Below are 27738 nucleotides of genomic sequence, written 5' to 3'. Positions count from 1 at the left end.
TCTAATTCAGGGTGACGCAGCTCTCACGGAGTCTTGTTCATCTGCCATTGTAACAGTCCCTCCTCAAGGGTTTGACACCAACCAAAATCACATTTGGAAATTGTGAGTCCCACAGAACTTTGGAAGATATGATTTTTGTGTTTTTAAAGAATAGGTTCACCTGTTTTCTGGTTCATTCTTAGGCATTATGGGTGGAATCTGTGTAAACATGTCTGTTCTCTCCTGCCCCACTGGTCTCTGAAATGAATGTGAAAACTGTCAAGTGACTTGGTACTGCTTTTTGTTTTTGTAATTAGAAAAATTGAGATCTAATTCATATACCATAAAATTTACTCATTTAAAGTATACAGTTGAGTGGGTTTTAGTATATTCAGAAGACTGTGCTAATGTCATCACTATTTCCAGAACATTCTCATCACCCTGAAAAGAAACTCTGTACCCACTAGCAGTCACCCCCTTATCCTGTACACCTGTACTGCCTGACAGTCACGAATTTACTCTCTGTCCCTATGGACTTGCCTATTCTAGATAGTTCGTATAGAAGCAATCATACCATATGTGACATTTTTTGTCTGCCTTCTTTAAGTTAGTGTGTTTTCAAGGGTCATCCATGTTGTAGTATAAGTTAGTATTTATTCCTTTTTTGCTGCCAAGTAATATTCCCTTGTATGGATATACCACATTTTATTCATCCATCCATCAGCTGAGGCTTGGTGCGCCCTTTTATCTCACTGTGCTCCATATTCTGAGCTCCCTTGATGCCCATACTTGGACTCTGATCTGCTCTGGGTCCAAGTATGGGACTTCCAACTTTTTTTCCTGGTCTTGTGCCTGCATCCACCTCATGCTTGTAAGGGAGCAGGCAGTAACCAGGACATTCCAATCAACAGGACTACTTGGCCTTTTCATAAGAAACAGTAATAAAAAATGTGGTGACTTGCAATTGAGAAGACTGTAAATGTTTTTCTGTCTAAAGGTAGGTCGTCTCGAGTTTTTCTCTCAGTGTGAGGTCCCTACCTCGACATGGGAACCTTTGTTATTTGTCAGCCACCATCTGGAGGCTGTGGGGAATGAGCTGCGGCTGCCTGTCTTGATGCTGAAGACAGGGCAACCTGGAGTCTGAGGACCAGGGCTTCTCCTCTCATGTTTTCCAGTGGCTTCATGTTCTCTGACCCATGGCTCAGAGACTCAAGTACTTTTAGCAGGGCTGACATTTCTTGGAACCCATAGCTTTTTTGTGGGGAACTCAATCTTGAAGCTGATTGAAGACTGCAACATAGCCAGTCTTGGTGGGGACTTTTGGTCCTGACAGAGTGATACCTTGTCTCTCTGAGGCTGGTTTCCTGCTGGTCTCTGTGTAGAAGTGGGGGCTGTACCCTTTTTCCTCCCTATGCGTTTTTTCTGCCCTCCCCTGGAGGTCACCCATTGCCCATCCTGCTCAAGTCTTATTTTGAGTACTGGCCTGAAAATACCCAAACATTACATTCTGGTTCAGAATCCCTAGTACGTGCATGATGGAAGTCACTTAATTTCTTTCTACCTCACTTTCTTTTAAAACGGATTTGGAGATTATCTGCTTTGACTGCTTAAAAAGGATGTAGTGGCCATCAATTTAGATGTTTAAAAGAGTCTTTGGATGGGAAGGTGGAATCTGCATATGCTTAGTGTACAGTACTGGTAATTTATGCTAATGACTGATCACCAGAGTCACTCGGCAAGGTGGGAAAATGAAAATACAGACTCCTGGGTCCCCTCCCAGATGGTTTGGTGAAGCAGGTCTGGAGTGGGTCAGGAGAAAAGTTTCTAAACAAACCAGCATGGTTTATGAACCAGGGACCATGTCACCGTCAAGAACTAGATCTCTTTTCATGATGTTTCTACTTACCTTTCTTGTGTTCATCCTTGTACCACTCATTAGCTTCTCATTTCATTGGCTGGGTCTTAGACAGCTTTTCTAGGCCTTAGAATATGTAGTCCACATTGTACACTGAGCATGTGCTTTGTGAATGCTGCAGGAATCCACGTGTTAGAGCAGAAGGGATTTTGGGGGTCATGTTCCTCAATTTCCTGCTGTAGACTTAGGCCCAGAAGAGGGGAAGAGGTTGCCCAGTGAAGAAGTGAAATTGGAATGATGGCCCAACTAGCGGCAGAGCTGGGTCTGGAAAGTAGGTTTCCAGACTCTTTCTCCCAACGTGTGACTCCTAGGAGCACACAGTCATAATTTTCAGATTGACTTTTTCTGCAAAGTGGAAGGGAGGCCTCGCCTCAGCCCCAGGGACCCATCTGGGTTTGAGAAGAAGGTCCTGGTGACAGCCTTGTGCTTCCGTGAGCTACTTGTACTTCCGTGAGCAACTAGCCCATAACCTCTCTGCAAAACCACTGTTGCTAAGTGCAAAAATATCTTAGGGTCCTAAGTTGAATAGTTGGAGAGGTTCAAAGCAGGCAATCCCAAGTTTTGGTTACTGGATTTTGTTTGTTTCTTTGTTATTTATTTGCTTGTTTAGCTTTATTTCTCCATTACTAACTGTGTCCTCAGGAACTCTTGTAGAAATAATTTTTTGGTGGCCTTGGAGGAATATAGTTGAATGTTTGCCCAGCGACCTATGGGTGAGAAGAAAGATGGTAAATGGTGGAGTTTCATTTATCCCTTTGGGGACACCGTGAGAGGTTACCTTAGCTATACCCTTTGGGACACTGATCCCTGGTTAGAGTTCAGGTGAGGATGCCTCACAGGTGATAAGAGACCCAAGGAAGGTAGAGGGGAGTTGAAAGATAGGTCAGGATGCTGTTGAAACATCTTGGTAACCTGGAACCCTTTGCACTGCAAGGCTACCAGTTGACCTAGGGACCTTGGGCAGGCCAGGGCTGCTTTGCTGGCCCTTGTGCCCTCCTTGTCAAATGTTGGTTGTAGCTTCCTGATCATTTATTTCAAAGAATTGTTATGAGTGTGGTTATGAACTCTGAATACTCTTATCTGCCTAGGGATTATCATACTAAGTGAAGTGAGTCAGAGAAAGTCAGATATCATATGATATCACTTGTTTATGGAATCTAGAAAAATGATACAAATGAACCTATTTATGAGACAGAAATAGACTTACAGACATAGAAAAGAAATTTATGGTTACCAAAGGGGAAAGGGGGAAAGGGATAAATTAGGAGTTTGGGATACGCAGATACACACCACTATATATAAAATACATAAGCAACAAGGGTTTACTATACAGCACAGGGAACTATATTCAATATCTTATAATAAACTATAATGGGAAAGAATCTGAGAAAGTATACACACACACACACACATAACTGAAAAAGAATACACACACACACACACACACACACACACACACACATAACTGAATCCCTTTGCTGTATACCAGAAACTAATGCAACCTTGTGAATCAACTATACTTCAATTAAAAAAAATATAACAACCAGCCCATAGTGCTAGAGCTATTAAATTGTTTTGCCCAAATGCCTTGATCACTCTTTCCCTCCCCACCCCCTGGCCCTTTCCCCCATATTCTTTTTATGTTGAGAAATGGGGTTGTGACTTTAAGGGAAACATTTCAATGTTCCTTTATGTCCATGTCATTGAGAAAGGTGGGGGAAGAAAAAAGAAAGTCAATCGTCTTATTGAACTTTTTTTTAGCTTTCTTCCTTTTCCAAATTCAGAACATACCCAGCCTTCTGAGATCTTTGGTTTTCTTTTCCTAGGTAACTATATTATATACTCACTTATATTAACTCCCAACCAGTAGAAATCACGTGTTCCTGAATTTTCTTCTGTGCTGTTAAACTTCATAGGCAAATAATGCCTCTTTAAATAGAACCTCTATCTTAGGTTCTCTGTGGATTTTCTAAAGAAGAAATTCTTAGACTTTGTTTTAACCTAGGACAGAGCAGCCTAATCTCCTATACCCTCTGCATCTGCATCATTAATCAGACCAATTTTATAATGGTGGCTCTCAAGACTGCTACAGGATTTGAAGCCTTCTGAAATAGTCTCACATCATTCCCACTGTTAGGTATATATGATCACTGTTGAGTTTTGGAAACCTGTTGGTACCAATGTGACTCAGAGGGTGGGCTGAGAGTATGAAGTTAATCACAGATTTGTATATTTTAACTATGCTGGATAAATTGGGGGTTTGTGATCCCCAGGGCAAAATTGTTTATTGAGAGAAGATGGCTGGATTTTCCATCTTCCAGTTTTGAGAAATGAAATAGGTATAGGGAGTGACAGCCGAGCCTGTTCCTTAACAGACCTAATTTTTTGGATGTGTGTTAGGGGTGATCCTCACAATACGAGCTTCTGGAGAAGTGTGTCTGTGCCATCAGCATTAATATTTGATTGTCTCACTGTTTTCCTATTTCCCTCTTAAGATGAGTGGCTTCTGGTGTGTTGTGTTAGTTGTTCAGTTGTGTCTGACTCTTTGCGACCCCATGGACTGTAGCCCGCCAGGCTCCTCTGTCCATGGAATTCTCCAGACAAGAATACTGGAGTGGGTTGCCATTTCCTTCTCTGGGGGATCTTCCTGACTCAGGGATTGAACCCGGGTCTCCCGCATTGTAGACAGACTCTTTACCATCTGAGTCACCAGCCTTTCTTTTGTAAAGTTCATTGATGAGAACATAATCATGTTTTATGATTATGTTTTATGTTTTATGATTATGAAGTTTATGACAAAACTTCTAGAGGAAAGTTTTGTCGTAGAGTTGGCCTGGTCCCTGATGAGCCTGCAGGGGGTAGGTGGGAGCAGGTTACCTTACAGGGGAGGAAGGATGAGTGAACTTGGCATGTCATAGGCTATGGCTGGCAATGCTCTCAGTGTGGGGTGTTTAGGCAGAGTATTGACTTTCCATTTTATAAGAAACACAACATGTATAGTTTTCTGGCACTAGTGAGTGAGGAAGACCTCACAGTCCAAATCTGCCATGAGGATGGTTTCGAATTAAATTTGAATTCTTGTAAAATGGATTTTCCTAGGAAAAAGCACCCCTACCGAGAAAAAGCTTAGGTTGAAGAGGCTGTTTTGTTGTGGTTGATTTTTGTATTTAGGTAAAGAATGCGTATCAGGCCAGGAGAGGGGAGCAAGGACTTCAAAATGTAAAAATCAAGCCCTTTTCTGGGTGATAGTCCTTCTATGGGAGGGAGTGTTTTCCAAAAAGAGACTGACTTCACCTCCATTGAAAAATCTGTCCAGGTCCACAGTGCCCCTTTCCCATGCTGAAGCCTGCATTTTGCCCAAGCCAGGGACTGATGTTTGTTGGTAGCAGACAGGGTTGGCACAGCGGGGGCTCAATTCCAGCTTTGTGATGCATGGAAGATTTGCGGGAGAGGAGTATCTGAACCTCAAGAGAGATCATCCCAAAGCTGCGGGGGCACGTCACTCTGACCTGTGGGATTTCTGCCCTGTGCTCTTCTGTGGTGACTCCTGACATGTGATGCGTCGCCAGGGTCTCCGGGGAACTGGGCGAGAACATCTGGACACGTGAACCTTTTCCAGTCAGAATTGCTCAGGGCTTTTCAGACTTCCATTTTGGAAGGAGGGATGGTTCTTCCCGTTGAGATTGTGGTCTAGTGGTTGGACCTTGTGACTGGGAGTCACAGCCAGAGAGCTCAGATGCTTTTCCAAGCCTTTTCCCCTCCCAACTTGAGTCTGCCAGTGATGCTTCATCCGCAGCGTTGCTTTTGGGCCACTGAACGTGCTTTTCTATGTGGTGGCGTGTGGCTGTCTGCCTTTAAGATCCAGTGAAGGAATGTGTTCCGACTGACATGATTCAGGTATCTGCACACTCAGCCCCTAAGCTAGGGATGGCAAACTGCAGCCCTTGGGAGAAAGCTGTCCTGCCCGCCACCTGCTTTTGTACAGCCTGTGAGCTGAGAACAGTTTTCATTATTTTTAAATGGTTGAAAAAAATTGAAAGGAGAATAGTATTTCCTGACCCAGGAAAATCACAGTATGTTCGCATGTCGGCATCTGTAAACAAAGCTTTGTTGGAACACATCCATGACATAACACATACATGTATTATTGTCTGTAGTGGCTTTTGTGTTACAACAGCAAAGTCTAGCTATGAAGTTTAAGATATTGCCATCAGGCCCTTTATAGGAGAGGGCTTCCCAGGTGGCACAGTGGTAAAGAATCTGCCTGCTGATGCCAGAGACGCAAGAGACTCAGGTTCGATCCCTGGATCAGGAAGATCCCCTGGAGAAGGAAATGGCAACCCACTCCAGTATTCTTGCCTGGAAAATTCCATGGACAGAAGAGCCTGGCGGGCTACAGTCCAGGGGGTCGCAAAGAGTTGGACACGACTGAGCGCGTGTGTGCACACACATACACTCTTTTACAGAAGAAGTTTGCCAACCTTGCAACAAATAAGGGGTGGTCTCCGTGTGCCTGTCCATCAGTGTAAGGGAGTGATGAAAGCAGCCTCTCCTCGCCATCCTTGTCATGGAATTGGGACTCATGGGGATGGGGATGCCTTTTTGGTAGCAGATCCTATCAGGCCCACTTGAGTACCTACTTATCACCAGGAACATAGATACTGGAGGTAGCTTTTGGTTTTTAAGACTTTCCCCATTTGCCTTTGCTTTTCCTTTTTTATTGGGAAGGGTGGAGGAGGAGAAATTAGAGCTGTGTACTTTTTTCTTGTTTTTTGCTGACATTTCAATAAGCCTTTAAACCACCTTGATTCCTTTCAGGCCATTGGTGGTGTGTATATATATTCAAGACTTTGCCCATAGGTCCAAAGCTTAACTTAAGCTCCCTGAGATATGTCATAAAATGTGATTGGGGTGGCGGGCAGGCGGGAAACCCTAATGGGCCATGACCAGAACATTATTATTAAACAAAGGATGAAATGCTTAAGCCAAGATGGCCCTATTTACTTATTTATTTATTTTTACAAAATGAAAGTCGAGTAGACTCCATTTCAACAGTTTTCAATGCAGGAATTCCCACAGCCCCGTTTGATTGCAGTTTGTTGAAAAGTTTAATGTTTTTGTAGGCAATTCATAATTTCCACGTTGAGCAGCCCAAAAGGAAGGGAGCCTGGAGCCCAGTGTTGTTTTTATAGTGGGATGGTGGGAACTTTTTTTTTTCGCTTCCCCAAAAGGATATAAAACCGAAGTTGAACTGTTGGGAAAACGTGGCGTGGCGATCCAGCCCTTCCATCAGTCTGAGATGACTTCCCCTTCGGGTCTTCGTTTAGGACCCAACAGAATAGAATTTCCTGCTGCTTCATGTCTCCAGGAAGGAAAAGATTTTCCTCGAGGCTATAATAGTACCTAATTTCCTTTTTCTTCCCTTTATTTATTTATTTTCCCTATTAATAAGGACCAATTGCAGAAGATGAAGAAACCTGGGAAACCCATCACTTTTGCAGGAGGTTAATAACTTCCTTTAAAAACTCCTGGCTTAATACTTGTTTCCCCAAAAGGAACTTCGTCAGCCTGAGTGCCAGTCAAGGCCCAGGGGATGGGCACAGCCTCGTGGGGACCCAGCCGTTCTGTGGGATCGAGTTACAGTGGGATGGAGAGGTTGGGGCTGTCACTGCAGCGTGGCTACGAGTCGGCGGGACCCGGGCTGTCTTCCCCACCATCTGGATCTGGTTAGTTCTCTCTGGGCAGCAGGGCCGAGTCTCATTTCCTCCAACCAGTAATGTTATATAGGCAGTGATCCTGGGCTGCCCTAACATAATTGAAAATTATGTGTATTGTAGGCTCAGAGCGCTGAAATGTAGGCTCATAAAACTATGTGGTGCAGGTAGCCTGCGGAGATTGGATGTGGCACACAATGAAGCTTTTATGTAAAGTAAGAATTATAAGTCTCTGCATTAATATTGCATTATGGGTATGATCATTCTTGGGTGGGGTCCTTAGGGCTGGCCTGTCACCTCCAACAAAGCCTAAATTTCCTCAATCTGGGGAGCTGGTATTTGGATACAATCAGATCAGTTTTGCAGATGGGCCAAAAAGTCATCTGTGAATCCAACCCTCTCGGCTGAGGGCAGAGGGAGGTGGAGGCGTGTGGCGACTTGGCTTGGCATTTTTCTTCACAGGCTTTTATGTGATGAAGAGGTGAGTGTTGGCGGATGTCCATTTTGGTTGGCCTCAAGGAAATGACTCTATTGAGTGGTTTTGACCAATGAGGCCCATATATTTATGTGGCAAGTGAGAATGGGAAGAAGTAAGGGTGAGACCAGGCAGAAGAGACTCCCATAGCCCGCTGGCTCGGGTTATAGGGCTGAGGGAGACCATGGAAACATTTACTTCAGTGGCTCTTAATTTGGGATGATGTTGCTTCCGGACAAATGTTTGGAAATGGTTTAATTGAAAGGGTCACTGGGTGGGGTGTGCCTGCTGACATTTCCTGTCTGGGGGCCCAGAATCCTAGAAGTTCCTTGGTGCTTGGGACAGCCCCTCACCCACTCCCTTCACAGCTGACAACTTCAGTTATAGATGAGAAACAGGAAGGTCTTGTGGTGAGTTGCCAGAACTAGTAATCAAATTTCCTCACCACAGGAGGCTTCTAGGTAAAAGTTCAGAAGTGGCAGAAGTTGCTCCAACTCCGTCTAGATCTAGGTTGGGTAAATGACAACTCAGTTTGGCAGGTAGCTCCCGGGCTAGGTCTTCCAGCTTTAGGTATCACCAAATTCGGTTTTAATTTGCTGGAACAGTCATGTATTTGAGGAGGCCATGGAAAAGCTTGTGGACAGTTTTGGCTCTAACATCCCATGTGGGAGTGGAGCAAACCCTCCTTTCTCTCTGGACTTCCCTTTGCCCATCCCTTTTTCTTCCTGTCAGAGTCGTCCTGACTTGACAAGACCTCCTCTGTTCAGTCTTCCTCACCTCAGTCTCTTTCCTCAGAAATGCACCTTCTCTCCTGGCATTCCCTGGCCACCCTCCCCGAGTCCCTGTCAGAGCCTCGCCACATTCTGTCCTGACTTACCTGTGGTGAGTTGGCCTCCTCACATGTGCCCAGGCTCTCTGAGGAAACACATGATGCTTCGCAGGAAGTCTGTGCATGAGACAAGCTTTAATCTGTGTTCCTCAAGTAAAAGTTTCTATAGAATTAGTGATAAAACTAGCCTCTGGAAAGATCAAGATGGCGCCTTCATCCGTTGACCTTTGGATGTATAAAGGCTAGCGTTGACGTCCTTGTTAAAAATCTTATCGTTGTGTCTTAAGTTTTGCTTGTTTGTGAAGTGAAACTGATGAAAAGTCACCAACAAAAGTCAAATGCCTGCAAGTTGCTTACATGTGTGTTAAATACGTCTGTGGCTAGACGGGATGCCTCCCTCCCCCATATGCACGATGGGGAGCTGGATCAAGTGATTGTTCTCTGAAAGGTGAGGTGTCGCTTTGGACAGAAGCAGCGCTCTTGGTCTAATGTCATGTGTTCATTTTCTATCTCAGAGAAGGATAGAGAAGGACTTACTTGGTGTATGCCTTTGTTTTTTTTCCATGTGGTAAGGCGCATGTGTTATTTAAGAATTTCTTTGACCTTTTGTGAATGTAGAAATTGCATTGCACCCTGTCTGTGCATCTCTTAATGGAGAAATACTTTTTGTTTTATAAGCTTTGGAATTGGATGAGGAATTCCATGCTCACCTTACTCGAGTAACTTCCAGTAAAGAACAGCTGCACATATATACTCAGCTTTCTTGAAGGTGAAGGATGGCATTTTAGAAATGAAGGTTTTTGAAAGAGCAGATTTGGAATTGATGGTCTCCTTGGGCACCAAGGCCTGTTGGCTTCGCAGGTGACGCCTGCCTACCAATGTAGGAGACATAAGAAACTCGGGTTTGATCCCTGGGTTGGGAAGATCCGTTGGAGTAGGAAATGGCACCCCACACCAGTATTCTTGCCTGGAAAATTCCATTCCATGGGCAGAAGAGCCTGGAAGGCTACACAGTCCATGGAGTTGCAAAGAGTTGCACACAACTAAATGACTGAGTAGGGTATCCATGGCTTGAGACTTCATTAACTTTATTTCTTTAGAAGAGAGGTCTCTTTTCTCTTCTTCCCTCTCCCCTCTCCCCACTGGTTTTCTCCAAATGAGGTAGTATCAATGATATCATTTTATCTGTGGCCATGTAGTTTGAATACAAAGACAAAACTAATTGCTAATAATATTGATGCTCCACACATGTACCTGTTGAACATGAACTCCGAGGAAGAAGCTGTTGGTGTTGCATGACTTTTCTGTTGTCATTGTTCCCCTGATTTGCTTGCTTTCACGTTTTTCAGTGTCTTTATTTGCACATTTTTAAGTTTTGCAGTTTCTGATCTGTGTCTCATGTATTCTAAGACTCTTGGGGTAGCTGTTTCGCATTTCTTTTCTAAATTCATTTTCCATGTTCATTTTGTTTGCTATCTCCAGTATCTTCAGATGAAATGGCCACTGCTTGATGTCCAGGCGGGGACCCTCCAGAGCAGACAAGCCCTCAAGGATGCTCGCTCTCCATCGCCAGCCCACATTGTAGTAAGTGACCTTACAGAGATGTTTGCCTCTTTTATTGTGGGGAGATAAAATGTTCTTTTGTTGATAACAGACCTTGTTTATCAGTTTCTCTTTTGTTAAAAATAGTTCTTTGGGGGCATATACTTGGATATGGTTTATATCTAGAAGGCACTTGTTTTTTTGCTATTGGACCTTAATGATTGGTATCTACCTGGAAATGTTCCCACTACCCTATTCTCCTAGTATTGGGTTAGAATATAGCTTTGTGGGTTCCAGTTAATAGGGCACAATCACCATGGTGTGGGGAAGATTGGAAATGGTATTAAAGCAACTAAAAAAATGTACCCAAATCTTTGCTGAAAAAGTCATTTAGGGGAGGTGAGTTGCAGAGCAGAGAATTAGGAAACTCAAAAGGGAAATCCTGAATTTGAGACTTTCCAATCTTATTCCCCTCATCCCCCTACCCCCAACACATTCACCAATTTATCCTAATTATTGGAAAGGAATAATCTAGACTAACATCAGAAAGATTTTATCTGGGCTGATTGATTGGAAACGTAGGGTACAAATGAACTTGGAAAGGCTTAAATTAAATTTAATGTGTACATCCATGACTTTGAAAGTGTGTGGGTTTAACACAGAAAACATTTGTTTGTGCTACTAAGAGACTACAACATAAAGTATGTGTCTATATATATTTTTAATGCACTTTCTCAGGATTTTGTAGACTCTGAAAGTGGAGTTTATAAATTAACCTCTTGAGAAGATAACTCAGCCTTATTAGAATATTCTCTTCTATATATTTCTATCATGAGCTGGACTTCATACTTTAGAAATAATTAATGGAAGATATATTTTTATAATGAATTCATGACAGGTAGAATTATGCAAAGCATGAAACAATTCATGTATATTTTATTTAAGTATCACAAAATGTTATCCATTAATATATTTTGCCTCTGTGTTACTTTTAATTTCTAAAAATGGCAAAATAATTTTCTTAAGTAGAAAAATCTTAAGATACATTGTGTCAAATTTCAGGCTAACTGGCTCCTTATTTTGTAGCTTGTTATAATTGAGCATATATTATTTAATGAGTTTTGCCTCTGTTATATGAATATTAAATATATATATGTATATGTGTTTATCTCACAAAATAATTGATTTCTGTAAAACCACTTCTTTGAGTCATCATTTGTGAAAAGGTCTTATGAATTCTTATATTATAAATGAGGCACGTAGAAAGAAGGTTGACATTTCCCAGAAGCTTCTTCCTTCCTCCAGTCCCACGATAAAACAGATGCTCATAATCACACATGCTTTTACAATGCCGAGATTTCAGGGCTGGAAGTAACCTTAGATCAGCTAGGTCCTACCTGCTCTCAGAAAAGGAAACAGGTCCAGAGATGCCTTAAGTGAATTGCCCAATGTCACACGCTGTGTTAGCGGCCAGAGTGGGAACTGGGCCCAGTTCTCAGCTCTCTTTTTGGGGCCTAGTGGACTGTTCCCTCCTAAGGGAGTCAAAAGTAACTCTCTGTGACTTGTTCTGTTTTGCTTACTCTGAGTTGGCTCGCTGTCAAAGACAGTGTCATAGGCATAAAGAAGTTGTTGGCTTGGGGTTCTCATGCAGGTTTCTCCCAGAAAAATGAATGCCATGAAAAAAAACATATTTTAACAATACACAAAGATTGTTTTAAAAGTCCTTGAGGGTACAGTGAGGAAGCCAGTCTGTTTCACTCTTCCTGCCTCCCTGAATTTCCCTTTGGGGGTCTAGGTTTGAAATTTATTTTTCTGCTTTTGGAAGGGCTGGGCAGAACTCACCCGTTTCTTTTTGGGGGTGGGGCGGGAAGTGTAGGAAAGGGACGCTATCTTTAAAATCTCTTGGAGTTGTTTCTCTCTTTGAGTCTGGAGAGAAGATGCATTTCTTAGAAGTGGTCCAGAGGGGCCGCAGCCCCCTGGTGGGTGTGACCTGGAGGTCCATGCGTTACCCCCATGCAGGAGTGGGGTCTGTCCTTTGGGAGAGAGGTCAATGATTGCCCTCCTTCCCTCTGTCCTTCTGACTCCCCAGATCCCATAGGAGCAGTTGCCACAACTTAGGCCCTAGGCACTTTGTTTTCACGTGTATGAGTTAACAATCTGAGGAGCTGGTAAAAAACATTTTTACAGAGCCGATGTGGATTTTGGCGAGGGGCGCAGTGAAGGGACTTAGGTTCCTTTTAGCTTTGCTGTGGCTTAGGAGGCGTGTTGACCATAGCAATCACTGTGGAGCCCACCCCACCCTTCTGAGGGAGACCCTCGTTAGAAGCCACAGCTGGCAGCTGTAATCCGACCTTCTGTTCTCTGCTCCTGGGGGCCTAGGACACTGCATAGAGGTTATTCAGTGGGTTGGTGGTGAAGAGTGGGCTTTGGGAGCTGGAGAGAGGAGAAAAGCCATGAACTTGGGCAAAAAGGAAACCAAATGAAATACTTAATGCTCGTGGCCATGGAATGGTGTCTTTGGTTTATGAGTCAGCCCTGTCATCGTGCATTTCTGCAGTCATCACCTGACACTGGGGCTGAGGAGGAAGGGGATTGGGGGTGGGGAGGACGTTAGTAGAAGGAGAATGGAAAGGCAGGGGGAAGAAAGTCTAGAGGTTGTTGACCTCTGAGTCACGTATGGTTTTAGGGGATTGAGGAGTCGTGTACCTTGGGAGTATAAACTTATGATCACCTTTTCATTGAACGCCGGGCAGTGTGTCAGCCCAAACCAGCCTGGCAGGTACGGTGTGTCTGTATTTATACAGGGAGCGTTCTGAATCGTGGCTGATGTATCATTTGGGTCTTTGTGTAGCTCAGCATTGGCCAGGAGACTCTGGTTCTCCTTCAGATTCTCTGATGAATGGCTAACTTTTCTCCAGACACTGGGCTCTTCCTTACTTTCTTGTTTTTCTTTCTCTTGAATAAAAGTTTGTCACATCACAGTGTTTCATCAGACCTGTTTCAAAATAATTGTCTGAGGATTGCTTCCTAATTTCCCCGAAATTTGGATTTATTGTAATTTCGGCGCCAGGCTGTTTCATAATTATTTCTAATGTTTTTATTTTGAAACTAGAGAAGTGTTCGTTCAGCGTTTGTTAGTACTCATTAGGGACTATAGCTATCACAGGTTGCTAGGAAAATAACTTGCCGTAGTACTCGCGGGGGTAGAATTTTCAGATGGGAATTTAAAACGTTTTGTTGCCATATTTTAATCTGATTGGATTTTTTCTCATGTGGTATATGGGTTACCACATTGTAAAAAAAAAAAAATGTAGAATGAATGCTCTTAACAAGTGGAGTTCAATTGATCAAATAAAGTTTATATGAAGAAGCAAGCCCCAAAAAGTTTAGTTTCTGTAACTGATACAGCATCTTGTTTATTATAATCTGATGGCTTCTAATCTGTGCTCAAAATACAGTAGACATGATTCCTCCAAGGGTGATAGTTTAAAAAAATTTTTTTTTTTGGCTGTCCAAAAAATAGGAATTTATACAACAGATCCATCTCTCTCTCCCTCTCCCTTGGATTTCTCTTCTTCCTTATTCCCACAGAAATTCATGAACTTTCTAAAGTCACAAGAGCCAGGATCCTCTCCTTTCCTCAGCCTCCCCATATTCTAATTTGTTGAACTCGCTCCTGTTTCTTTCTCTGTGGTGTTTATAGCTTTAATTCTCTGCTCTTTTTAAATTCCTTCTTCCAAAATGAGTGTCAGGCAGCTGGGCTGTGCTAAGTGGTGGTGTTTGAGTCTTGGCCAACCCGCCCCCAGGGCCCCTGCGAGGAGCCCCTCTCTGGACACCACCCCAGGTGTCTTTGCTATACAAAGGCTTTCATTTAACTTCCTTTGTACCCAGCGAAAAAAGATTCGGTACCCAAAATGGTGGTATTTTGGTATAGTATGTATCTTACAAAATGGCAAAAGGCTTCAGAAGTTCCTACCATTGTGTCTTGGGGGTTTTCTTTTGAAGTAGACGTGGAGTTTTTACCTTGGGGTGGATTTCTAGCGGTTCTGGGTCTTATGTGTTTTGCTGTGTAATGAGCATGGAGGTGTGGGATGAGAAAGCTGCCTGAATCCTGAAGAACAGAGCCCGCCAGACTGGAGTGTGTACTTCTTTTATTTTGTTGTTGTTATTGCTTAAATGCTGAAAGAGAGCGCGAGGGCTCTTATGAAATATAGCCTGATGGTACGGCTTCAGACAGGGTGTCTGCTGTTTGAGTTGAGCGTTTTCAGCTCGGGGGGCGTGCTGAGTCTTTCGTTGTTGTTTCAGAAGAATTTGGGAATGGGGTGCGGGGGTACTGAGTTGCAGTTAATAACAACCAATTACTTGGAGAGCATCCTCTTCATTATTAAGTACACACGGATGTTTTGCTGTGTTACTTGGGTTGTATTCTTTCCTGTGCTGTGGGATGCTTAGTGGCAGTTGCTATGTGGTAGGAGGCTCTGTCCTGGACACTGAGGTCCAGCAGAACTGTCACAGCCCCTGCCTGGGTGGGAGGCTCTGTGTTGGGTGCTGTGAGGGGTTACTGGGCCTGTGAGGGTGTATGATCAACGAGCTGGAATATCCACTGAGAAGCTGGTGAGGATTAACAGGCCAGGATTGTTCCCTGAGAAAGTGGCATTTAACATGTGATTTGAAGGATCAGTTGGAGTTGAATAGGTGAAGGTATGAGAGAAGGTATGGGAGGTGAGAAAATATTCCAGGCAGAAGATAAAACATGTATGAAGGTCCTAAGGAAAAGAGAGCCTGGCTGTGAGAGAAGCAGGATGCCAGCTATGATGGCTGCTGGTCATGGGGCATGGAGACAGTGGCTTGGTTAAGATACAGTGACAATGTGATGTTTCATCCCAACTGCCGTTGTGAAATCATTGAAGGTTTTCGCTTGGGTTGCGCTGGTGCCGGTAGGGAAGGTGAAGTGGACAGATTTGGAGGGAGGGACCGTCAGTAGAACTGAGTGATGGATTAGATGTTGTCAGTGAGGGGAGAAAGGAGGGTCAAAGGTGGATGAGTGGAGATGCCATTCACTGAATGGGAAATACTGAGTGGGGAGAAGATTTGGGGTGGAAGAGTTGTCTTTAATTTAAAAATTTTTATTCCAACTTTATTGAGATACCATCAACATATAATGTTGTATGAATTTGAGGTGTACAGTGTGTTGATTTGATATACTTATATGTTGTAAAATGACTACTTCTGTTGCTAAAACTGCATCCCATTATATAAATACCATTTCTCTTTTGTGGTAAGAATATTTAAGATCTACTGTCTTTAAGCAACTTTCAAATATTTGGTATAGTATTGTTAATTATAATCATCATGCTGTACATTAGGCTTCCAGAACTTATTCCTTTTATAACTAGAAGTCTGTACTCTTTGACCAGCATCTTGCCATTTTCCCCAACCCCTGGGTCCCTGGTGGACTCTATGTTTCTGTGAGGTATGGTTGTTTTCTTAAGATTTCACTTGTAAGTGATACCATGAGATACTCTTGAGAGTCCCCTGGACTGCAAGGAGATTCAACCAGTCAATCCTAAAGGAAATCAGTCCTGAATATTCATTGGAAGGACTGATGCTGAAGCTGAAACTCCAATACTTTGGCTACCTGATGCGAAGAACTGACTCATTGGAAAAGACCTTGATGCTGAGAAAGATTGAAGGCAGGAGGAGAAGGGGACGACAGAGGATGAGATGGTTGGATGGCTGGCATCACCGACTCGATGGACATGAGTATGAGCAAGCTCCAGGAGTTGGTGATGGACAGGGAAGCTTGGCGTGCTACAGTCCATGGGGTCGCAAAGAGTCAGACACAACTGAGTGACTGAACTGATGCAGTGTTTGTCTTGCTCTGTCTGACTTATTCCTGATAGTGTAGTGCCTTCAAGGTCCATCTGTATTGTCACAAATGGCAGAATTTCCTTCTTTCTTGTGGCTGAATGCTATTCCACTTGGTGTATGTAATACATTTTCTTTATCTATTGATCTGTTGATGGACACGTAGCTTGTTTCCTTATCTTGGCTGTTGTGAATCACACTGCAGTGAATGGGGGAGTGCAGATGTCTCTTGGAGATCCTGTTTTTGTTTCTTTTGGATATATACCCAGAAGTGAAGTGAAGTGAAAGTTGCTCAGTCATGTCTGACTCTTTGCGACCTCATGGACTATACAGTCCATGGAATTCTCTGGGCCAGAATACTGGAGTGGGTAACCATTCCCTTCTCCAGGGGATCTTCCCAACCCAGGAATCAAACCCAGGTCTTCCGCATTGCAGGTGGATTCTTTACCAGCTGAGCTGCCAGGGAAACCCAGAAGTAGGTTTGCTGGATGATATGGTAGTTCCAGTTTTAATTTTTTTTGAGGACTGTCCGTACTGTTTTCCATAATGGCTGCACCAATTTACATTCCTGCTAGCAATACACAACATTCATTTTTTTCCCACATCCTAACCAAAACTTGCTATCTCTTTGTCTTTTGATGACAGCTGTTCTAACAGGTATGAGGAGGTAATTCTTTGTTGTTTTGATTTATATCTCTCTGATTAGGGATGAGGAACATCTTTTTGTGTACCTATTGGTATATTTCACATCCCTTCTTTGGAAAAATGTCTCTTTTTAAAATTGAAGTACAGTTGACTCATTGGAAAAGACCCTAATGCTGGGAAGGGTTGGGAGCAGGAGGAGAAGGGGACGACAGAGGATGAGAGGGCTGGATGGCATCACCGACTCGATGGACATGGGTTTGGGTGGACTCCGGGAGTTGGTGATGGACAGGGAGGCCTGGTGTGCTGCGATTCATGGGGTCGCAGGGAGTTGGACACGACTGAGCGACTGAACTGACAGTTGAGTGAGTTGTATTTTTTTTTTTTTGGCCGCACTGCACATCTGGCAGGATCTCAGTTCCCTGATCAGAGGTGGAACCTGGGCCGTGGTAGAGGAAGCTCCAAGTCCTAACCCCTGGACCACTGGGGATTTCCCTGAGCTGTCTTTTTTAGAGAGATTAAGATACTAGGTTTCCCGACCCCACAGAGCAGTGTGGCAATATGAAATGGGAGCAATTCAAACTTAAATTTACAATTCAGATTTAATGGATTAAATTGACATCAAGAATAATGTTGATTATCTGTTAAATTTAGATCTCCATTTATTCAGAATGTATTTACGGAAGGGTGGAGAAGTCTCCCTTTCCTTCTCCAGAATCTAGATAAGTAGCTCTAATTGGTCTTTCTCTTGGTTTTTGTGTTTACCATTGATTCAGTCATTGGCTCATATTCATGGATCCTGCAAATATTTCGTGATTGCCCACTGTGTGGGGAAAAAACTATTCTAGATGGAGAGGGAAAGTGGAGTTGGTGATGAATAATGATAACAATGATAGCAAATAAGTCTGGGACGTTTCCTTCGTGCCAGGTATTGTTCCAGGTGCTTTTCAGAAATTGTATTTTCCCCACTTTACAGAGGAAGAACTCAGTACAGGGAGGTGAAGTATTTGCCCAACTGTGGGAGTCAGGATAAAAAGGTGAAATAAGGCGGACTAGCTCCAGAGCACACCATCGTCTTAACTCCACTGACCCCAGAGGTGGTGAGAAAGAGGTCAGTGGGACACAATGCCGTGTGCAGAGTGCTGCCAGGGAAGCACCAGGTGGAGCACCAGCTGGCCAGGGCAGGCTTGTTCAAGGAGACCCGCTTGCTTCACTGGAGAGTGGGCCATGGGCTTGGCGAGGGATTTGGTTTCTGGGTGTGGCTGCTGGAGAGGACTCACTGACTCGTTGTGGGAAAGGAGGGCGGATGCTCCGGGGGCAGGTGAACTTCAGGCGATGTGAGGGTGAACTGAGCTGACTTCCTAGAAGCCTTTCCCTGTGCTGTCTCCGCTTCCTCCACTGCATGTTCACTTCCTTCTTTTTTTTTTAATAAGTCCATTTCTCTGTGACTCAACCAGACTTTCTATAATACTTAAGATGGGTTTCCTAGCAGCGGCTGAGTCAGAACTTTCCCATTTCACAGAACCACGATTAAAGGTATGTGTTTTGTCTAAGCGTATAAAGCAAGCCCGTGAGCCCTGCACAAATATTAGTATTTTTTTTATAAGGAACACTATGAGGAGCTAATATTGAGAACCAGGCAACCAAGTTATCTTTTCTTGGGGGAAGAAGTGGTGGATTGGATCAGGTGTGCTTTAAAGGGAGGGAGTGGAGTAAACCCCAAGATGGTCCATAACTGTCTGTGGTTAAAAGTCGAAGCTTCCTGTCTCCTTCCAGAAAATACTCTATGGTGAGGAGTTCTGAAGTTTTGAGGTTTGGGTTCATGGTGTGGCAGCTGACCACTATGGCGATGGAAATATTCTACCAAAAAGGATTGTGTAAGGTCGGTTGTATCCTCTTCAGATTAGAATCACAAAGTTTCACAACCTTCAGATCACATGGCATGTCACCCATGTCATGTGACATGTCTCTTCTGTTGTTTAATCACTGCTCAGAAGTCCCTCTGCCAGCCTTACTGTTTTCAGACCCAGAGATGGGGCACCTGGCTATCTTCTGATGCAGACCGTTTGCTTTGGTACAAAATGGACTCAAAGGTCTGTCTACGTATTGCACTAAAGTCTCTCTCCTTGAAGTGCTCACACTTGATTTGTGTTTTGCTGTTCAGTTCCCCTCAAGCTTCTTCCACTAAAGCATCTTAAGACTAAGATGGTAGCTCTGAAACATCCTTCCCTCATCACGAAGTTTGCTCAAGAATGTCCTCCATGGTAACTCACGTCTTTGGTGACTATCTTAAAATGTTTTAAGTGTGAAAACTACTCATTTTTGATTGAAAAAAATCCTACCTCTAAAATAAGTGGCAATAATTGTTAAGTGTAGCTTTCCTCATTCACAAAATTTATGTTCGTTGTTGACACTTTGGAAAATAATCCCTAATCTTGCCAGTCTGATGTTACATTACAAATTGTTTGGTATATTTGGTATGTTTCCTTCTAGACTTTTCCCTTTGAGTGTATTAATATTTATGTTTGTTTTTAACATTCTTGAGCTCATAGTAGTGTTCAGTATTTTCAACCTTGGATTTACTTAAAATGAAAATTGCTTAAGCACGTCTTCATGTCATTAAAATTCTTAAGGATTTTTAATGACCACATAATAGCCCATAGTATGATTGTATCCCTATTTAGTTTAATCAGTGCCATATTGTTGGGTCTTTAAAGTATCTCCTTTCATTTCTGTTATTCTAAATAAACCTGTGATGAACATCTTTGTGTGGCCCCCTCCCCTCCCCACCCCCATCTTGTATTATTTTCTTAGGATAAATTGCTAGGAAGATAGTTACAAGAGAACAAAAGTTTAAAACATTTCTTGATACGTAGCCACAAATATCTTCCTGCTAGGTCTCAGTGTTTATAACCATCCTCAGAGTGTGAGAGTTAGATTTACCATGATCAGAATGATTTTATTGTCTCTAGGGATTAAACAAAAGCAAAATTCAGGCTTTCTGGGAAGGATGTGCCCTTACTCCATGTTGCTACAGAAAAGAGACCCAGCCAGCCCAGCCCAAGTCAACCTCCCTAAGGCCTCTCACTTTCAAAATGAACAAACAAAAATGATTGCTTCTTATATAGCTAGTAGGTTTTAAAGTCAGCTGATGTTATCATGGTTGTACAGAATGGTGTATATTCATTTTAGATACTTAGAGAAACACTTTTTTAGCCTCCCACAATATATGAAGCACATTTAGGGCTATTTTTAGAGGCTTTGGCATGTACTTTTAGGAACCCAAAGAATTGTAGATTTTTACATTTTAGTAGCTCTTTTTTTGACTTTGAGAAAACTCTGGGAGATAGTGAAGGACAGGGAAACCTGGCAGGCTGCAGTCCATGGGGTGACAAAGAGTCAGACACGACTTAGCAATTAAACAACAACAATAACAAAGTCGGACCATCAAACTTTTTTTTTCCTTTGGTTAATAGCATATTATTAGGCAAAGGTATTATTTATTTGATGCGGTGCATGAGCTTGTTAAGAATATGATCCTGGATTATGTTTCTGGGAAAACATACCTCCTTTTTAGAAATGCCATTTGTCTCCCTGTTTAAGATCAGTCCACAGGGAGGCTGGCAGCCTCTGATCAGTTTCAACCATTTCCAAATGCTGTGACTTGTGCTCGGGCGAAAAAATGTCTGGCAGCTCTGGGCTAGTGTTTCCTGATGTTTGTGTCACCAAGTGTTAATAAGGTTGCTAGGAAAAAGGTTCCCCCCGAAAGAGGTTTAGGGAAGCTCTGGGTTATGCAGTCAGTTTCTTCAGGGCAGGTTCTTGATTCCTCTGGGTGTTTGAAAACTGCACGAGTCCCTAAAGCGGGCTTGACTGGAGAATTCTTCTTGGCTCTTCAAGGCCAAGATGGGTGCATAGTCTGGAAAGTTGTTTTAGTTTCAGTACCTGCTCTGTTTACCCAGCGTGGGAGCCTGTTTTAAATTAACGTGGATGTACTTCGAGCTCAACTCATGGATTTGCCTATGTTTATGTTTCCAGTAAATAAAACAAAAGTGTGCATTTGGCACCAGTCCTGTCCTGCTTGTCCTTTCTTGTCTGGTTGAGTCACGCTATGCGTGGGGCTTGCTTCTTCAACCAGATTGTAAGTTTCCTGAAGTCAAGGAACCCCATGATTTTATATCTTTGCAGGTGTCTCTCTCCCCTTGTATTGTGATGCTTCGTTAATTAAGTAGAAAACCAATTTCTGGTGAGGGACAGGGGTTGATTTGATCAGGAACAAGTGTACCTTAATCATTACCTTCATGGTACATCGTTGTAGCACCCTTGTCCACATGTCTACTTGCTAACTTGAGAATCCGCCCTAATACCTCCGACTCACAGCTGAGCCTGTGTCATCAGCCCAGTAGCATTTATGTAAATGTGGTTCACACGGAAGCTCCAGAAGGTTGGGTTTGGAGGGTTTTGTCTCTTTCCAGTCTTGTTTAAATTGACTGGTCCTTAGGAATCGTGTTATAAGATACCTGAATTTTTTTTTTTTTTTGAATTTTTTAAGAGAGAGCTTGTGAAATCTAAGACTTGATGATATATTATGGGAAATGAGTACTTTCAACAACGTTGGGTATGTGAAGTGATTTTCTGATTGGCTTGTTAATGGCTTGCAAGTCAGATTTTCATCTTTTTCAATCAGTTAATAAAATCTAACACTTGGATTTCAGAATTATCCCTTGGAGTGTACTTGGGAACTAGAGAAGGAGGGACCTAGGGGGGTCTGGATGGAAAAGTTTATTATTCTGTCCATTTTGTAAGTTTGTGTCCAACTCTTGGGGCCTCCATGGACTGTATCCCACCAGGCTTCTTTGTCCATGGGATTCTCCAGGCAAGAATGCTGGAGTGGATTGCCATTTCCTCCTCCAGGGGAATCTTCCCAACTTATGCATTGAACCCAGGTCTCCTGCATTGGCAGGCAGATTCTTTACCGCTGAGCCACCTGAGAAGCTCAGGATGTGAGAATCCTGTGAGTGAGTGGAGTTGCTCAGGATTCCAGGGGCAGAAATGACCACATTTAGAGAGTTATCCAGATTCTTTGTCCAGCCTGGGCTCTCCCCCGAGTGCCTGATTGGACTTCCATTTGGATGCCAGACAGACATGGGAGAATTAGTTTGTTCAGAATCCAAGTCTTCATTTCCACCTGCTCCCCGCCACCAAGCCTGTCCCTCCCAGCGTTCACTGTCACAGTCAAGATCATCAGCATTCACCAGTTGTGCGAGCCCCAAATCTTGGAGTTTATCTTTGACTCATCTTTTCTCTCACACCCCACATTCAGTCCATTGGCCTGTCCTTTGTGCTCATAATCCATCCACATAGCATATAAGCTCTGCTTTCAAAATATCCGTGGATTCAAACAATTTTCACCCCTCTGCCATCACCAATGAAGCCCAGGCTGCCAGTACCATTCACTAGGATGTTGCCAGAGCATCTGCTCTGGTCTCCCCACTTCCCACCTTTGTCACTTCCCATCTTACTTCCTTCGTCCCTATGCTGCATTCCCATATTCGAGATGGCCTTGAACATCCTAAAACAGATCGTGCCATGTACTTTTACTGAAAAGCTGGAGGATAGATTTTGTCTTTTGAAGAGAAGACGTAGTGCAGCTGTGAACAGGTGTTTGCCCCTGTCACCTGATTAGAGGGTGGGATTTGGAGATTCAAGGACTCAGAATGGAGCGTATACCGGTGGATTGGGCCCAGGACCTGCCACCCTGCGAATGTGGTGTTGGCTGGAGGAGAGAGGGTGGGGGCAGAAGGGGGGCATGGAGGTTGACTGAGCCCCCCCTTCATCAGTCCTTTGCCAGTGCAGCAGGATGTAGATGGTATCTGGGTCACCCCCTCTGTCCTGCATCCAAGCCCCACCATCTTTGCAAGCGTGCAGTCTGTCCAGCCATGGTCTGTCTGCAGTGAGAAACTTGTGAGGTGCTCTGGCAGGAGTGATGCAATCTGTTTTCCAGCCAGAGCCTGCACAGCGAGTGGATTCAGGCAGTCATTAAGTGCATCACTGAGACTGCTTAATAGGCTTGAATGAGGCGGGGTCACCATGTGCCAAAAGTACAGTGGGGCAAAGGCCTCTTGTCCTTGCTCAAGGGCGCAAGCTGCCTGTTTCACTCACAAAAACATTGTCTGTGTTGCCCAGGTGCTGGGGTGAAGAAAGTATCAAGTGTTTAAAAGGCTGAAGAAGGGAAGGAAGGAAGGTCTGCACCACAGACCTTGGGACTGAACTGTCCCCATGGCCCCCAGAGACCTGTCCTCTGACTCTGCCCCTTTCTAATGCTCCTGAAGTTAGACCAACTCAGGGATGCATATAAGATCCTAAGAGAAGTGTTCTCCCCAGCTCTTTCACACTCGAGGGAGAATCAGCCTCTCTGGGCAGAGGGAGAACATAAAATCGAAAGAGAAAGGAGAGCAGGCTGGGAAGATAGGCTCTAGGGCAAACCTCTAGGGTGATTCAGTGGAAACGCAGGAGAAAATAGTTTTGGGGGAAGAGGTAGCAGCTTGCTTCCACCAAGCCTATAAAGGAAGGAATGTCTGAAACCAAATTTGTCCCCACCAAGGCGAGAAGACATTGTCAAAGATGGAAGAAATAATGTTTGATTGGGAGAAGCCGTTTCCATGTTTAAAATACAGCCAAACGTCTTCCTTCCTTTCTGCCTCAAACCCCTTCCCATTCTGTTTCCACAAAGTGTTGATTGCACGGTCTTTATTACACTTTCCTCTTAAATTTTCAAGTTGTTGTCGGAAATTGAGAATAGCATCTATGCAGCGACCTTCCAGTCTAAGAAACCAAATATTAACAATGCAGCAGAGTCCACATTTATCTCTATGCCAGTTGTGTGTGTGTGGTTTTGTTTTATTTATTTATTTGGTTGGTTTTTCTGCTGGCAGCATCTTCCTCATCCCCTAAGAATAGAGAACTGCCTTTCCCCTATTTGGGTTGGTCCAGGTAGACATGTGATTGGACAAGGGGTTGGCATGTGATTTAATAAGCAAAAATGCTCTGGAGCCTTCACTAGGCAGAGCATTCTAACTCTGTGTGTCTTTGGCGCTATCCCTGGTGGCTCAGATGGTAAAGAATCTGTCTGCAATGTGGGAGACTTGGGTTCGATCCCTGGATCAGGAAGATCCCTGAAGAAGGAAATGGCAACCCACTTCAGTATTCTTGCCTGGAGAATTCCACAGACAGAGGAACCTGGTGGGCTAGAGTCCATGGGGTCGTAAAGAGTCAGACATGACTGAGCAACTAACACACACACCACACACACACAGACAACATACACACATACTCAGACATATACACACACTGTGAACGGCGAGTGCTCATTCGTAGTGATGTGGGAGAATTAGGTTGTGTGTGGGAGGAATGTCTATATGATACTATTTAATTCTATGTAGCCAGCTCTGCTGCTGCTAAGCCGCTTCAGTCATGTCCGACTCTGTGCGACCCCATAGACGGCAGCCCACCAGGCTCCCCCGTCCCTGGGATTCTCCAGGCAAGAACACTGGAGTGGGCTGCCATTTCCTTCCCATCCAGCTAGTCCAGTCTTTCAATTTGGAAGCCAACTAATTAGAGATGTTTTCTGACACTTACAACCAAAGGAATTCTAACCACTATGGTTGTCCAAGCCTTAGACTATAACAATGTTTCATGTTTTCAGTTTTTGATTCTTTTGAATTCAACATGCTAGAACATGAACTGACTCTTCTGTTACTTTGTAAACAGGGACCCATATGTAGGAAACATACTTGCCTTCTTTAAGAATGGGTTGATTTGTGCTCACCTGCGGGAGTTATACGCCCTTTTCTCTCACAAACGATTTCTAGAGAGAGGCTTGTGTGGGAAAAAAGAAAGCAGTTTCCATACTTTGCTCCTGTGGTCATGGGGAATTTTGAAAATGAACTTGAGGCATTTTCATGAAATTCCTGTTTTCATATTTTTAGTTTCACAGAGTTTTCTCTTCTGACTCCTACTTGACAGAATCATCTTTGCCCTAAAGTGCTCTTATTTCTGATCTTTGGGATAATTAAGGAACAGCCAGTTAATTAATAGTACGAAGCACGGTCCTTTTTGTTGTAAAAATGTGATCTTAACCCTCATAAAGAAGGAGGTGTTAGTGGTCTCCTCTACATATCACCACTCATTATTTTAGAACCACTGCTTTCTTTTCATGGATAATTACTGACATGCTGAGCATACAGGTGTTTATTCCTATTTGACTATTACAACTTTACTATTTATAATTGTTCTGTCCATTTTCCTATACATCACATATGAACCAAGAAAGGATCTTGCAGTTTCACAAGACCAAAAAAACGGTTTTTCCAGGGACTCTGAGAAGAGTGCAGTGTTCATACCTAGGTGGAGGCTGGGTAGTGTCTGCTTGGAGCATTGTGTTAAGAGAGATTCTGAAGCCTTATATCACAGCTCCAAGGGAAAGAAGGCACTGATGGATTAATATCTGGGTGAAGCAGGATGCAGTACAGGATGATCGAGGTGTCACAGCTGTCACTTCTGCTTCAGGCAATCCACTTTGGGGGAATAGTGTCAGAAACTGAGCCCTCTATTGGGTCTGTCAGAGCCCGATCAAATGTCCATTACGATAGACATTCTTTTGACTCACCATTGAAACATTTTTTCCAAAGCAATGGGAAAGAGCAACATTTTTCATCTGAATCAGAAATGAGAATGTGCCTAAGAAAATGAACTTGGCTTTGGAGCTGGGCTGTGGCTCAGCCGTCTTGATTAATTTCACTCAGTTCCTCCCGCAGCCAGGAGCTCTTCTTGCCCTCCATGAACAGTCGGTCTTGCAGGACATAACGTGGGCCGTGCATGAGCTGCAGATTCAGCTCACTTTTTGGGGCATCACACCTGCATATGTTGGCAGTACACCCAGATTTCTGACAGTTATAAAAAAATGGACTTGGCGGGTGAAGTCCACATTTCTCCTGTCATGCCATCCTGTAGTCAAAAGTTGCCTGATTAAAAAAAAAATCAAGATGTGTCTACAGAGGATGATAACTTTAATGCTATCTAACCTTTTATTTTGAAAGGGAGGCTTTTTTTAAAAAAACAAACCAACTGCGTGTCTATTTAGTTTGTTTTTGGTGCATACCTGTGATGACTTTCATTCTGATTTATTCTTCACTCAATGAGTCCAGGCCTGAAGCGATCACAGCTCTCAAGCCAACAATCTCATGGTTACGCTTTAGAGCATGAAAAATAGAAGCCATTGGGAGGCAGTAAGGACATATGCCGAGCTAGTGCGTGTTTGGACGTCCATGTGGAATAAGTGAGCGGGTGGGGGGGGCATGTGTCAGGGAGAGGGAGAGCGGGCCATTGGCCTGGGGAGGCGGGCTGGGGTTCCAGCAGTGGCCAGCAGGGGTGGTTTTGGCCAAGTGTTCTGGTGTCTGGATGCCTGTGTGAATTTCCTCCAAAGGTTTCATTGGCAACATGGGATCTACTGGATCTGGAGCCAAGGGTGGGGATTGTCGGAATCCTATTAGGTGCAGGCGTGTGATTCCAGAGGTTGGAACTGAAGCCAAGGGAAGGGGCTTGGAGAATTTTTCCTCAAGCTCTGTGTTGGGGCCTTCCCTCCAACAGGCTTGCAAGTTATAGAGCAGAGCCTTGTTCTCTCTCATGCTCACCCTCCTGTTCCTGATTTTTGTTTTAATCTCAGAGTTGTTCATGGACTTGGCATGTTGGAAGGGGACTCAGGAAGGAGTTCTTTTGGTCCAGAGCCCTCACTGTGCTACTTAAGAAATGGATGCATTGAGAAATGGAGACATGTGCTTAAGATCATGATAATGCTGGAGGTTTACTGAACACTTACTGGTTCCAGTCACTTTGCTGTTTTAGTAATTTACTGATTTCCTGTTCTGAGTAATGTGTATGGTTGTCAGGTTGAATCGCCACAACACCTTGTGAGTTAGCGATTGTTTCTATCCCATTTTACAAGTGGGGAAACTGAGACTCAGTGGTAGTGGTGGTGGGTGATCCATCCAAGGTCACACAGGTGGTGGGTGAGTGGCCAGCTGGAATCTGAATGTGGGGAGTCTGACTCCAGCACTGGGGCCCTCATCTGTAGATGTCCATGTTGCTTCTGTCTGGAGCAGGTATACAACCAGGGACACAGCCTGGGCTGGTGGCTGCTTCAGGAAACTTGGAGGCATGTTGTGCTTTGAGATGCTGTTTATTGCTGATGAGGAAATGAGGCTTTGTGGGTTTTTAAGAGGGCAAAGAATGAACTCATGGCAAAAGAAAAGAGCCCACAAAAGGAGAGTTGCATCACGATGAGCCTTCTATTCATTCAAATTATATTAAAATCTTCCTTCACACAAGGTGGGTGTGTGCCTGAACTTGAGGGTAACTTACACATCTGTTTAGTAAGTTACATTGGATGGAAGGCTTTTGTGAGTATTTTTCTCAGGCCATCAACCATTTTGTGCCAGGTATACTCACTCTTTCATGGTGTAAAAGGTACACTTACGTACTTGCCATCTGTAGTAACAATTATTAATCCTATCCCTCGTGTTTAAAAGAACCAAGCCAAACCTCTGTTGCCCTCCCTAGTCTCTGATCTTCCATCCAGATACATAACTACTACGGTTATAATTTGATGTCTTCGCAGTCCACGTTTTCACACTTTTGTACACATATGTATGTAGATCAAAATGTATTCCAATTAATGCTAGTAGATTTTAAATTTTAGGTAAGTGGTTTCATTTTTCAT

At 43.6% G+C, this 27738-nt stretch overlaps 1 protein-coding gene across 43 annotated transcripts in view; it reads left to right on the top strand.

The window, feature by feature from the left end:
- Positions 1 to 27738, top strand: part of TCF7L2 (transcription factor 7 like 2) — a 215485-nt gene that overhangs the window by 67531 nt on the left and 120216 nt on the right. For 38 of the 43 annotated variants that reach the window (XR_014068423.1, XR_014068424.1, XM_081539596.1 and 35 more), the window contains one exon: positions 10395 to 10496. The exons of 2 other annotated variants lie outside the window; for them this stretch is intronic. Coding sequence is in view for 39 of the 41 variants with exons in the window: in XM_081539596.1 (XP_081395722.1) it covers positions 10395 to 10496 (102 nt within the window). In the remaining 2 variants the exon portion in view is untranslated. Of the gene's footprint in view, positions 1 to 8878; positions 8966 to 10394; positions 10497 to 27738 lie in introns of all 43 variants that reach the window. 3 more of the 43 variants (XM_081539526.1, XM_081539241.1, XM_081539391.1) reach the window with 2 other exon arrangements.

Source organism: Giraffa tippelskirchi, chromosome 2, assembly GCF_054371585.1.
Source record: "Giraffa tippelskirchi isolate mGirTip1 chromosome 2, T2T-mGirTip1v1.2.pri, whole genome shotgun sequence".
In the NCBI taxonomy this organism is placed as follows: domain Eukaryota; kingdom Metazoa; phylum Chordata; class Mammalia; order Artiodactyla; family Giraffidae; genus Giraffa; species Giraffa tippelskirchi.
Note: the sequence above shows the minus strand (reverse complement) of the source record. Positions and strands in the feature narration are given on the sequence as shown.